General features: G+C 42.2%; 1 protein-coding gene across 3 annotated transcripts in view; it reads left to right on the forward strand.

Annotated features, from left to right (window-relative positions):
• TTC39C (tetratricopeptide repeat domain 39C) overlaps positions 1-14,490 on the forward strand; it is a 45,483-nt gene that overhangs the window by 27,312 nt on the left and 3,681 nt on the right. For 2 of the 3 annotated variants that reach the window (XR_008235232.1, XM_052787412.1), the window contains exons 8-13: positions 297-416; positions 949-1,058; positions 1,748-1,871; positions 4,194-4,291; positions 10,761-10,865; positions 14,448-14,486. Coding sequence is in view for 2 of the 3 variants with exons in the window: in XM_052787412.1 (XP_052643372.1) it covers positions 297-416; positions 949-1,058; positions 1,748-1,871; positions 4,194-4,291; positions 10,761-10,865; positions 14,448-14,486 (596 nt within the window). In the remaining variant the exon portion in view is untranslated. The remainder of the gene's footprint in view (positions 1-296; positions 417-948; positions 1,059-1,747; positions 1,872-4,193; positions 4,292-10,760; positions 10,866-14,447; positions 14,487-14,490) is intronic. The other variant, XM_052787413.1, reaches the window with a different exon arrangement.

Raw genomic sequence — 14,490 nt, forward strand, 5'->3', positions numbered from 1 at the left:
TTGTAAGTTTCAGCATCCTACAAAATGTAGTATTTAAATAAAATTAGAGAGCTTTTGGTGTCTGTACAGATTTGTTGTTGCCCTGAAGTGGATTCATTGTTTTGTTTGGAATCTTATAATTCAACACTTCCCAGTAAATTTAAACCAGGCTTTAAATGTATGTCATTGATTTGTTTTTAACTTTTCCAGTTATTGGTATAATTGTTAAACTAACTCCAGCTGTCATAGCAGACTGTATGTTTCAGTAATTTTGGCACCAAATTTGAATTACTGTGCTTTCTCTGAAGTTAAATTAGTCTTGGTTTTAGGTTGGTGCAGCATGATAGAGATGAATTTCAAAGATGCGTTTGAATCCTTTGAAAGGCTTAAAAATGAATCCAGGTGGTCCCAGTGCTACTATGCTTATTTAACAGCAGGTGAGTATATTCAGTGTGTTCGACAAGTGGTAAATCAGTGATGTAATAAGGTTTTGGCACTGTTTTGTTTTGGGTAGCCTACTAGTGCACACGCTGCCTGCTGCTTATGCTGCTTTATGCCAGACTTGACTTACATAACTTTGTTTATGTAATGTATGCTTGCATGCACACACGCATGTGCCTAAATAATTCCTCTCTCCTCTCTCTCCCCCTCTCCTTCTAGATTTAGATACAATTATGATTGCCAGTGTGGTGACAGGTCATATAACAGTGTATTGCAAAGATTTAATGAATAAATTCGTAGAGGTTGGGTGGTGTTAGTTTCTTCAGTGAGTACGAAAAGAGGCACTGACTTGTTAATGATCACAGAGGGTACCTGGGAGAGTTGGGATTTGCATGTTTGTCAAATCCCCCGTCTAGATCCTTTCTGGAAGTGTGTTTTTTTTCCTGTGACCATATGATACCTAATCTTAATTTTTCCTTTTCCATATCCCAGCAGTGTTAAAACATTTTTGTTTCTGTGTCCTTGCAGTGTGTCAAGGAGCCACTGGTGATGTCAACGGTGCTCAGAATGTGTTCAAGGAAGTTCAGAAGCTTTTCAAAAGAAAAAACAATCAGATTGAACAATTTTCAGTGAAAAAGGTTTGGCTTAGTATAGGCTGACTTGTTTCAGTACAGTAATTAGACTTGGTAATTTTGTTTGATTCCTTACCAGTATTTATTTTTGAAGGATGTATGTTTTCTGCTGTGTTGCTTCTGGAGAATTAGTGGGAAGGATTCAGGTGGAAAAAGAAGTGTCATGTATTTTAAGGACCTAGCAAAGGAAACGTGAATTAGCTATTCACTTTACAACTAAAGTAATTATTAAAGATAAAAATACACAATAGCGTAGTTGCTTTGGTAATTTTCCTTCTAGCTTTGCCTTTCTTACTCCTTTTTATCTTGTCTTGTTTGTCAAAGCCTCAGTTCTTTTTGAAAGCTAGCAGTTGTCCAGGATATATCTCCCAAGTGATGATCTTGCAGATGTTACAGTTTCAGCATCCAGTCAGTGTGTACTTGGGATTGTGAAATACAGTAAAACAAATCAGGCTGCATACAAGGAAGCTTTAATTTTGATCAATATGTAAGCCCTTAAATTAATTGAAAGATTTTGCTTTTTAGTCTTAAAGTCTTTAAAGCTAAGTTATTACCAACTTCATTTTCATAAAATTGTTGAATGCTTTCATGAAACCTTTAGAATTCCTGTTTGTGGTGTATTGTTTGTGAATATTATGTTCCCTATAAAAGGACAGATGACAGATCTCCCTTCGCTCTTTCTCCCCACTTCGCAGGCAGATAGATTTAGAAAACAAATGCCGACCAAAGAGCTCTGTGTCCTGGCATCCATTGAAGTATTGTACTTATGGAAAGCCCTTCCAAACTGTTCCCTTTCGAACTTACAGCATATGAGCCAAGGTATAATATGGTTTCTTGATTTATTTATTTATTTTTGAATGAGGTGTATCATTTTCTTCTGTGGAGTAGCTGATTGTTGCAGTGTGAAAATTTAAACCTGTGTGTATGTGCCATAGCAAAACAGTTTGAGTAAGAAAAGAATAATGACCCATTAAGATTCAGCTTAATGCTTCATTTTTACTATTCTTACAGGTTTTTGGGAGAAGTTTAAAAGCTTGCTGCATATAGTTGTTTTTTAATCAGTTGCATATACCCATTGTTTAAAATGAAACAATAGCATGGTAGTTATTGTTCCAAGTCACCAAGCAAAATTTAACTCATTTAAACCTAGCTACAAAATAAAAAAATAAAACTACCAATTCATTTCTGCATGTCAGTTTTCTTCTAAGAGGAAATATGTAGCTTGTGAGGTCATCTATGACATAAGGGTTCTGTTTATCTTGGCTGCTGGGTCCATCTTAGTGGTGAAAGGAGCATTTCATGGTTGCCTCTAAGTCACCAGATGTCTTTGGATGTCTGTCACATGAAGTTTATGGTAGCTGTGTTTATCGTGAAGTTTTCAGTACTCCTCCCTCCATCCAGCCATCAGTCTTGTTTGCATTCTGCAAATGGTTTCAAGTTATTACCTGCTCATTTAGAAAATAAAACAAAAAATGTCTGCCACTGAGATACTTCCTTTTTTCTAATTGTGAAATTTTTGGGATTGTACATGATTTTTATGTTAAGCTAGAAAACTACCAGTCTTGAAGTCAAGAGTCAGGAGTAGTTGTGGGGTTTTGTTCTGTTTTTAATTGAAGACAATGTGTCCATTTAAATTGCATGATGGCAGTGGGTCACATTCAGATCCCTAGTTTTCTAGTCCCAAAGGTAATGGGGAAGGCTTTAAAATTAGATTTACTTATATAAAAATAAATTTCAGGATTATTTTTCTGCCATTTGCCTTCAGAACAATCAGCTTTAGAGGTTGCGAAGAGTATGTACTTCTCTCCTGTATGCTCAGAAGCAGTGTAGATCTTCCTCGTATAAGCTTCTAGGCAGTGGTTCACGTTTTAATGTGAAATAGCAGTATAGATTAAAATTCAGAGATACGCTTCTTGTAAATATGACACTGACAGATGTGTCTGCATCAGCAATCCCTGGTTGAAGATTTTCTGCACAATGAGAGTGTTATCGCTGTGCCTTATGTGTGCAACAAGAATGATTAGATGATAGGGGATTTTTTTTTTTTTTTTTCCCTTCTTCCTCTTCTCTTGAACAATTGGAGTATAATTTGCTGGGGCAAGTTTCCAGGCTTTTCCTCAGGGCTAGAAGCTGACTTAAAAGAATTAATTTGTATTCACATGTATCTCTAAGTAAAATGCCAAGTAACTTGAGACTTGGGAGACAAGGGAGAGTTGACAGCCTTGTGTATTGTGTAGTGTCCAAACACTTCATGCAGCCAACTCTTAGTTATTCATAGGTGGCTTATCTGGGTTGTGGCTTAACTCTGTTGTGAATGCAGAGCTAGTTAAGGTCTGGCAGGGTTTATGAGGTGAGGCAGAATGTGAAGTTAAAGGAGCTCTGCTGCTCCAGGCACAGCAGTTTGGCTCCTTTTGAAGGGATTAAAAGCCCTGTGGGCCTCCCTGTATCCTGGACTTTCTGGAGGAGACAGTGTAGACAAGTGCAAATGGCTCCTCATGGAACTAGCCTTGATTTAACAGAGCTGGCACTAATAAGCTTGATCAAAATGGAGCCTGATGCATCTAGAGACAGTTACGTGCAGCGTGATTCAATTCTTCCTGGAAACAGGGCACTACTCAGCTGAGGCACAGTCTGTCCCTGGATTGTGGACCAGCTAAGGTCTGGCAAATAAGCATTATCCTCTGATCAGCATTGAGAATTGTGACGCCAAAATATACTAGTCTGGGCTTTTAAGTCCAGTACAGATTTTTGTGTGTCTGTCACTTGGCTTCAGTTCAGAACAAATTAGCGTTGTCTGAACTGCTTGCCCTGTGCTCCTTGTAACTTGGACTATGTATTTTTCTTTCAATATCTGGGACAAACCAGTTTCCCATAACACCAGAAGGAGATGATTGTTTCTTAACTTTATCTTTTAGTGGATGTTTCAAAGACCAGTAGAGAAAAGGATTCTCCTTCTTATGAGAACACACTAACTGCGTGTTGTATTTAAAAGAAACCAACTTTAATTTATATTAATGTTACTAGCATCTCCTTTTTCTGGTTAAATTTAATCATCAGACTAAAAGTCAGCATAGACCACAATTCTTGTCTAAGGAAGGATTTCAATCCATCTTGTTTGTTTACCGGAATCTTTTAATTAAGCTTGTCAGGATGTTGATGATTCATCAGCTGTTGGTTTGAGGAATTTGCTGCTTGGTGCCATACACAAATGCTTAGGAAATTCTGAAGATGCTGTTCAGGTAAGTTGTTAAATGATAATTTACACCATTAATTTTATGAGCTATTCTGTTAAACAGTAAATATTGTTGAGTAAGAGTGTTAAGCAAGCCATTAGTTTTCAGTGCTATTGATCATTCTGTTTTGTGAGTTCCAACAGAGTATGTCAGGTTCTTTTCAAATCTTGTGGTTTAGCATGTCTTCATTACATTCTGTCTTGTAAAAGTAATTGGTTATGTTGAATGAACATGGCAGCTACAGTAGCTTGTAGGAGCAAGAGTTAAGGGAAAGCTGGGAAAAAGCACAGGAAAGTTCTTGCTCTGCTGGATTTACTTTGTCCAACAAAGAAAGTTCAACTTTAAAAAACAAAATAACTTAGATATTGACCTTTCCAAAGCATAGGTTTGCTGCTTCTCCTCTAGACCTATTAGACACTGAGAGGTTTGATTATTGGACACTGAGAGCACACACCAAAGAATAATTTTACCACTGCTCCAGGCTTTGATCTATAGGCACAACTTTTTTTTCCTCCCCCAAATAGAATGCAATTCACAAAAGCAACAAAGGAGCTGATGCTGGCTTTAAATCCTTTTTTTTTTTTTTTTTCCTCCTGTCTTCCCCCCACCCCACCCCCGCAACTTCTCTCAAGTGTATGTTAAATAATCTGGGTACTTAATTTCTGATGTTAAAGTTCCTTGTTAGATCTAATATTTTTTCAGTATGAAGGTGGGAAACTCTTGAAACAGTCAATATATTACTTTGTGTCCTGGGTTCAGCTGGGATAGAGTTAATTTTTACAGGAACCTGGAAGGTGGGGGGGCATAGCTGGGGCAGCCGACCTGAACTAGCCAAGGAACTATTCCATACCATGTGACTTCATGCTCAGTATATAAATGGGGAGCGGGCCGGGGGGAGGTCTCTCGACTTCGGTGGCGGAGCGTTGGGTTCTGGGTGGTGAGCAGTTGCACTGTGCATCACTCTTTTTGTATATTCTTTCATTAGTACCGTTGTTGTTGTAACCTTTTTTTTTGTGTTGTCCCAGTAAACTGCCCTTATCTCAACCCTCGAGGTTCCAGTTTTTTTTTCTTTTCTCTCCTCCGTCTCCTCCCTATCCCACCGGAGGGGGGGCGGGAGGAGTGAGCGAGCGGCTGCGTGGTCCTTTGTTACCGGCTGGGCTGAAACCACGGCAGTCCTTTTTGGCGCCCAACATGGGGCACGAAGGGTTGAGATAACGACAGATCTGGCCAGAGCATGTTGAAACAAATTTGTCATACGCATTTCTTATATTAGATAAATAGATGTTAGTCACAATGTTGATTAATTTGTTTACATGGTGGTGTTTTGTAAGTTCTTATATGCTCTATGTATTGCCTGTAGTTAACGTTTCTCACCTCTGGGAGAGTGATTGGGATTATCATTTTGCTGTACTGGGCAATGTTGACTTGTGAAATGATTACATCACTGGTCATGAGGTTAAGCTGGTATCTGTATGAGGCAGTGATATCATTTCCATACTTCGGGCACCTTCGGGCTACCCCAACCCCGACAACAGGCACCGTGGCTACCCCAACCCCGGTGACAGATACTGCAGCTAAACCAGAGAACCAACCTGTGCCAGTATCAGTCGCCCCTGTACAGAAAAAGAAACACACAAAGAAATCAGTTTGCTTAGTGAGAGATGAAGATGAACCAGGGTCATCGCGAGAACAGGAGGAAGAGGCAGAACCTGAAATAATTACCCGATCTCTATCCCTGAGTGAGTTGCGTGACATGCGAAAAGATTTTAGCTGCCACCCAGGTGAGCACATTGTTACCTGGCTGCTCCGATGCTGGGATAATGGGGCTAGTAGTGTGGAATTAGAGGGTAAGGAAGCCAAGCAGTTGGGATCTCTGTCTAGGGAAGGGGGCATCGACAAGGCGATTGGGAGAAAAACACAAGTCCTCAGCCTCTGGAGGCGACTTCTGTTAGGTGTAAAGGAAAGATACCCCTTCAAGGATGAAGTTACATGTCACCAAGGCAAGTGGACCACCATGGAGAGAGGTATCCAGTACCTGAGGGAATTAGCCATGCTGGAGGTGATTTATAATGATCCAGAAAATGCGCAGTCACCCACAGATCCAGATGAAGTCCAATGCACACAACCCATGTGGCGGAAGTTTCTACGAAGTGCACCACCAATCTGTGCCAACTCATTGGCAGTAATGTCCTGGAAGGAAGGCTATGGACAAATGGTGGATGAATTGGCTGTCCAACTCTGGCAATACGAAGGAAGTCTCTCTTCCTCCCTACGGGCCTGTGTCTCACATGTAGAGGAATTGTCCCGAGAGTTCCAGCAATTCAAAGTGGATATGTCCTCCTCCCCACCTGTACAGGCCCGCATCGCAGCTATTGGGAGTAAGCACTCCTCTGCCCAGGAGAGAGGAGAGAGAAAGTACACACGACAGGCTAACCTGTGGTTTTACCTGCATGACCATGGAGAGGACATGAGGAAGTGGGACGGAAAACCTACCTCAGTCCTGGATGCACGGGTACAGGAGTTGCAAGAAAAAAGCAACCAGAAAAGAGGATTCTTCTTGGAAAGCTGCTGCTCCAGTTTCCCATGAGCAGTCCCCCAGACGCAGCAGATGGGCTGATCCCATTTCTGATCCTCTTGAAGGGACTTCTGATTCACGTGTGCGAAAAGTGAGTAACGGATATTCTAACCAGGATTAGAGGGGCCCTGCCTCCAGCCAGGTGGAGGAGAGGGACAACCGAGTCTACTGGACAGTGTGGATTCGATGGCCTGGCACATCAGACCCACAGGAATATAAGGCTCTAGTAGACACTGGTGCACAATGCACCCTAATGCCATCAAGTTATAAAGGGGCAGAACCCATCTGTATCTCTGGTGTGACAGGGGGATCCCAAGAGCTAACCATATTGGAAGCTGAAATGAGTCTAACCGGGAATGAGTGGCATAAACACCCCATTGCAACTGGCCCAGAGGCCCCGTGCATCGTTGGTATAGATTATCTCAGGAGGGATTTCAAGGACCCAAAAGGGTACTGTTGGGCCTTTGGTATAGCTGCATTGGAGATGGAGGAGATTGAACAGCTGTCTACCCTGCCTGGTCTCTCTCAAGACCCTTCGGTTGTGGGGTTGCTGAAGGTTGAAGAACAACAGGTGCCAGTTGCTACCACGACGGTGCACCGGCGGCAATATCACACCAACCGAGACTCCCTGATCCCCATCCATAAGCTGATTTGCCAATTGGAGAGCCAAGGAGTGATCAGCAAGACTCACTCACCCTTTAATAGTCCCATATGGCCCATGCGGAAACCTAATGGGGAATGGAGACTAACAGTAGATTATCGTGGGCTGAATGAAGTCACGCCACCACTGAGTGCTGCTGTGCCAAATATGTTAGAGCTTCAATATGAACTGGAATCAAAGGCAGCTAAGTGGTATGCCACAATTGACATTGCTAATGCATTTTTCTCCATTCCTTTGGCAGCGGAGTGCAGGCCACAGTTTGCTTTCACTTGGAGGGGCGTCCAGTACACCTGGAATCCACTGCCCCAGGGGTGGAAACACAGCCCCACTATTTGCCATGGACTGATCCAGGCTGCACTGGAAAAAGGTGAAGCTCCAGAACAGCTGCAATACATTGATGACATCATTGTATGGGGCAACATGGCAGAAGAAGTTTTTGAGAAAGGGAAGAAAATAATCCAAATCCTTTTGAAGGCTGGTTTTGCCATAAAAGAAAGTAAGGTCAAGGGACCTGCACAGGAGATCCAGTTCTTAGGAGTAAAATGGCAAGACGGGCGTCGTCACATCCCTATGGATGTGATCAACAAAATAGCAGCTATGTCCCCACCGACTAATAAAAACGAAACACAGGCTTTCTTAGGTTTTGTGGGCTTTTGGAGAATGCATATTCCAAATTACAGTCAAATTGTAAGTCCTCTCTACCAAGTTACCCAGAAGAAGAATGATTTTAAATGGGGGCCTGAGCAACGACAAGCCTTTGAACAAATTAAGCGTGAGATTGTTCATGCAGTAGCTCTTGGGCCAGTCCGGGCAGGACAAGATGTTAAAAATGTGCTCTATATTGCAGCTGGGGAGAATGGCCCTACCTGGAGCCTCTGGCAGAAAGCACCTGGGGAGACCCGAGGCCGACCCCTGGGGTTTTGGAGTTGGGGATACAGAGGATCCGAGGCTCGCTATACTCCAACTGAAAAAGAGATATTGGCAGCATGTGAAGGCGTTCGGGCTGCCTCAGAAGTGGTTGGTACTGAAGCACAGCTCCTCTTAGCACCCCGACTGCCAGTGCTGGGCTGGATGTTCAAAGGGAAAGTCTCCTCTACCCATCATGCAACTGATACCACGTGGAGTAAGTGGGCCGCACTGATCACACAACAGGCTCGCATAGGAAACCCCAGTCGCCCAGGAATTGTGGAAGTGATCACGGACTGGCCAGAAGGCAAAGATTTTGGAATGTCGCCAGAGGAGGAGGTGACACGGGCTGAAGAGGCCCCGCTGTATAATAAACTGCCAGAAAATGAGAGGCAATATGCCCTGTTCACTGATGGGTCCTGTCGCATTGTGGGAAAACATCGGAGGTGGAAGGCTGCTGTATGGAGTCCTACACGACTAGTCGCAGAAACTGCTGAAGGAGAAGGTGAATTGAGTCAGTTTGCAGAGGTGAAAGCCATCCAGCTAGCGTTAGACATTGCTGAAAGAGAGAAGTGGCCAGTGCTCTATCTCTATAGTGACTCACGGATGGTGGCAAATGCCCTATGGGGGTGGCTACAGCAATGGAAGAAGAGCAACTGGCAGCGCAGAGGTAAACCCATTTGGGCTGCCGCACTGTGGCAAGATATTACTGTTCGGATAGAGAAGCTAGTGGTAAAAGTACGTCACGTAGATGCTCATGTACCCAAGAGTCGGGCCACTGAAGAACATCAAAACAACCAGCAGGCAGATCAGGCCGCCAAGATTGAAGTGTCTCAGGTGGACCTGGACTGGCAACGTAGGGGTGAGCTATTTATGGCTCAGTGGGCCCATGATACCTCAGGCCATCAGGGAAGAGATGCAACATATAGATGGGCTCGTGATCGAGGGGTGGACTTGACCATGGACACTATCGCACAGGTTATCCATGAATGTGAAACATGTGCTGCAATTAAGCAAGCCAAGCGGCTAAAACCCCTGTCACATGGAGGGCAATGGCTGAAATATAAACAGTGGGAGGCCTGGCAGATTGACTATATCACACTCCCACGAACCCGCCAAGGCAAGTGCCATGTGCTTACAATGGTGGAAGCAACCACTGGATGGCTGGAAACATATTCTGTGCCCCATGCCACTGCCCAGAACACTATCCTGGGCCTTGAAAAACAGGTCTTGTGGTGACATGGCACCCCAGAAAGAACTGAGTCAGACAACAGGACTCATTTCCGAAACAACCTTATAGACATGTGGGCCAAAGAACATGGCATTGAGTGGGTATATCACATCCCTTATCACGCACCAGCCTCCGGAAAAATCGAATGATACAATGGACTGCTGAAAACTACATTGAGAGCAATGGGGGGTGGAACTTTCAAACATTGGGATACACATTTAACAAAAGCCACCTGGTTAGTTAATACTAGAGGATCTGCCAATCGGGCTGGCCCCACCCAACCAAGACTTCCACATACTGTAGAAGGGGATAAAGTCCCTGTAGTGCGCATGAGAAGTATGTTAGGAAAGACAGTCTGGGTTAGTCCCCCCTCAAGCAGAGACAAACCTGTCCAAGGGGTTGTTTTTGCTCAGGGACCTGGGTACACCTGGTGGGTGATGCAGAAGGATGGGGAAGTTCGATGTGTACCTCAGGGAGGTGGGGGGGCATAGCTGGGGCAGCCGGCCTGCACTAGCCAAGGAGCTATTCCATACCATGTGACATCATGCTCAGTATATAAATGGGGAGCGGGCCGGGGGGAGGGCTCTCTCGACTTTCGGTGGCGGAGCGTTGGGTTCTGGGTGGTGAGCGGTTGCACTGTGCATCACTCTTTCTGTATATTCTTCCATTAGTACTGTTGTTGTTGTTGTAACCTTTTTTTTTGTGTTGTCCCAGTAAACTGCCCTTATCTCAACCCTCGAGGTTCCAGTTTTTTTTTTTCTTTTCTCTCCTCCGTCTCCTCCCTATCCCACCGGAGGGGGGGCGGGAGGAGTGAGCGAGCAGCTGCGTGGTCCTTTGTTACCGGCTGGGCTGAAACCATGACACTTTGTAAAAATCCAAACAAATAATTTTGCTTTGACACGGCAGTGTTGGTAAAAATGTCTGGGTCCTTGCTTAAAGAATCTTCACTACTGGAAATTTTTAATGTATTCTCATTTTAGCTTTGGGCTAATTTCTAGTGCTTAAAGTTGAATGGTGCTTCTGGATTTTTTTTAAGTATCAGTCAATTTTAATGTATGACTGCAATCTTTTTTTTTCTTTTTTTTTTCCTTAATTTTTATAGTTCTTTCAGCGAGCTGCTAAAGATGAACTGTGCCGTCAAAACAACTTATACGTCCAGCCATATGCTTGCTATGAACTTGGCTGTCTTCTTTTAGACAACCCGGAGGTAATAGCATAACCTATTTTTAAACTCTTAAAATTATGGGGAGTCAACATATCACTATACAAACAATGAATCAAAGTTTATAGGTGATAATGTATGTAAAGTTTTAAAAACGTGATTTATACCTACCATAAAGAAACTTACTACTTTGGTTTTTTGCAAACCAAGAAATGCAATGTGTTTTAGGTAATATCTTTATTTTTCAATATCAAGAGCTATAAGGAGATTCTGAGGAGCTTAGAGTATCTGTCAATAACACTGCAGTGACTTGTTTTGTTGTTACTGGGTTTTATTTTTACATAAAAACCAGAGCCTGAGACTCTCTGGGATTCTTCAGGGCAGTTGTTACATTCCTGACCATTAGTGGTGTCTTTCATTAGCAGTAAAATGAACATGTCTGCAAACCTACAGCAAGCAGTAAAGCAAGAATTTTGATGAGTGTAGCACCACGTTGTTTTGATTATTATTTAGTACTTTACACCAAAAAGCCCCCTGTCCTGGTTTCATCTGGGATAGAGTTAACTGTCTTCCTAGTAGCTGGTACAGTGCTATGTTTTGAGTTCAGAGCGAAGAATGTTGATAACACTGATGTTTTCAGTTGTTGCTCAGTAGTGTTTAGACTAATGTCAAGGATTTTTCAGCTTCTCATGCCCAGCCAGTGAGAAAGCTGGAGGGGCACAAGAAGTTGGCACAGGACACAGCCAGGGCACCTGACCCAAACTGGCCAACGGGGTATTCCATACCATGTGACGTCCCATCCAGTATAGGAACGGGGAAGTGGGGGGCAGGGATTCCACGGCTCGGGGACTGGCTGAGTGTCGGTCGGCGGGTGGTGAGGAATTGCACTGCGCATCATTTGTACATTCCAATCCTTTCATTATTGCTGTTGTCGTTTTATTAGTGTTATCATTATCATTATTAGTTTCTTCTTTTCTGTTCTATTAAACCGTTCTTATCTCAACCCACGGGTTTTGCTTCTTTTCCCGATTTTCTCCCCCATCCCACTGGGTGGGGGGGAGTGAGTGAGCGGCTGCGTGGTGTTTAGTTGCTGGCTGGGGTTAAACCATGACACACCCACAAAGAATTTACTTTCCACCTTTCTGATCATGCCATGATGCCCATTTTTTCATACTTACAGAAACAGTATATTTAAATACTGGCATATGCAAATACTTCTATCATCCCTCAAGACGCAAAGACCTCTCCCCCTTCACTTGCCTTAGTGTTCCTGCTGCTGGTGGCAGCAGAGGCCTGACAAGAATGCCTTGGGTAGGCAGGGATTTGTTGTCTGCAGGTGGTATTTAATGTGTTGAATGCCTAGGATCCTTTTCTTACATATTTAATTTCCTGTTGGATGCTGTTCAAGATCAAAGATTACCTGTAGTTATCCTCTCCAAATAGAATTTGATGCCTTTCTAAAATAGCTCCATGTTTTTGGGATCAAACTTATGTTTGGAACTATATGGTATTTGTCAAAAGTCTTTTTACGTTGGGATTATTTATCCCCACTCTTAGACAGATATCTTCCTAATCTCACACATCAGTGCATCTTGGAAACCTAGCTGGACTGAGGGCACGCATACTGTTGTACTATTTCATTGCAGGGAATATATAAGTAAAGTGATTTCAGTCATTTAAATACCTGTGAAGCTGTATGTGTTGGCGTTTTAGCATTCACTCTGATGTGTAGTGAGGTTTTCGTTGTTCAGGACGATGAGGAAAATAATTCACCTGGCTTTCAGACTGTCCAAATGGCTTGGTTGATGATACATTTGATTGTTCAGGTCTTTGCACATACCCCGCCTCCTAGGGAGCCCAGAGTATCTTAAACTAGGGCAACTTCTGCACCACTCCTGGTGCTTTTTCCCTCCTCAGACATGTAACACCACTCACTATTTCGAGTTTGTGCTGCTTTATGTAGTACTTCCTGAATCAGATTGCAGGTTGGGGGGAAGCAGTTACAGGGTAGTGACTTGAACCCCCACATCACTGTATGTAGTGTATAAAGTAGTTGGGCTAACAGTATCTCATATTCTTAAGAATCTGTTTTCAGTTGTTTTTAATCTTGTCAGATTTAGTCATCTGAGCTGAACCTACCCCTTAAAGAGGGAAGGAAAATCTCTCAATAAAAATTATTATCATGACAAAGGACAAGACTAGAGAAAATGCTTTTAAAAATAATAGTTCTATTTTGAAAACTCTGCTGCCCTATGACTTAGAACTGGGCCTTGAAGCCTGGCAGGGAGGTCTGAGTCCAGTAATGTTCCTGCTGCCCTTTTTTCCATGTTCATATTTAAATTTGATCATGTCAGGTGTCTCTTAAAAAAAAAAAGTGTGGTGGGTAGTGAAGTTGTCTGAAGATTTTGAGAATGTGGGAGCACTCCTTCCTTCCTGCTTTATGTGTAGTATGTGCACATAGTAACTGAACGTGCTTCATGTGCGGTGTTTGAGGGCTGAACAAGCCTCCGCTTGTAGCTGTATTGAGAAGCTATGGTAGCGCTTAGTATATGAAGGACATGCAGGAAACTCCCTCTGGTGGCACTCGGACAATTAGGAGGTAAATGATGCTTGACTTGAATAAAGTGGGATGGGGTGGGGAAAAGCAAGAGCTAGAATTAGAGGCGAGTGGATGCTGTTCATAGAAAATTCCATTTACTAGGTGAGGTGTCATGCAAGAGCTCTATAATGATTAAGAAAGAGAAGCGAATAGGGTTTTATAAATCACATTTGCCTGAGAGGCTGAGCGTATTAAAGACCTGAGAAACAGATACAGATATGAATATGCGTGTTAGTATAAAAACCATGCTGTTATTAAATTTACTTTACTTTAAAATTACTCATAATTACATATTTGATTTATCACGTCATCTGAATCATCTTTGTTATTGTAAACTTAGTTCTTATCAAGTTCTTTAGGTTTATAATATGGTTACGTCAAGAAGTTTACAGATTTTTTGTAGATCTTTTAGACACTGAATGTAATTTAACCAATATAAATACATATGTTCATATTCATATATTTGAATAAGAAAAATTATTTTTTTCCATCTACTTATAAGGCAGTTGATTATTTGTGAGGCTTAAAATAAAAATGTACTGTATGATAAGAAATAAAACATAAGCTTTTCAGTAGTAAATATTAATCTGCAAATACATATATTTTTCCTTAAGAGTTTGAAATTGAGGTTTCTGAAACAACTTTTAATCCTTAAAATCCTGTAACTTGTTTTGTAAATAAATGGCTTGAACTTTGGTTAAGAAACAAAAATTATTCTATTGATCAATTAGTCATTTATCTGTAGCCTCATTTGTTTCCCTGAGCTTTGTTGTAGCTCACCATCATCAGTTGCAACTTGCATTTAAAGCGGTAATTTCTCCTTTTCTGTAGAGGACCAGAAATATGTAATACTGCATTTCTTGGGTGCCTCATTTGTGTTTCTAGTTTCCTAATCTGAGAGGTGTTTGTCTGCTCAGTATCTTGTTTTCAAGATAGAGATGCTATTCTGGACTGACCAGGCCATATACTTAAGATATTTTCTATAACATTTGCAATGCATTTCTAATGCAATGTCTGTCTTTTTGTAGACTGTGCCAAGAGGCAAAACCTTACTTCTCCAAGCCAAGGTAA

Source organism: Harpia harpyja, chromosome 5, assembly GCF_026419915.1.
Source record: "Harpia harpyja isolate bHarHar1 chromosome 5, bHarHar1 primary haplotype, whole genome shotgun sequence".
Lineage (NCBI taxonomy): Eukaryota > Metazoa > Chordata > Aves > Accipitriformes > Accipitridae > Harpia > Harpia harpyja.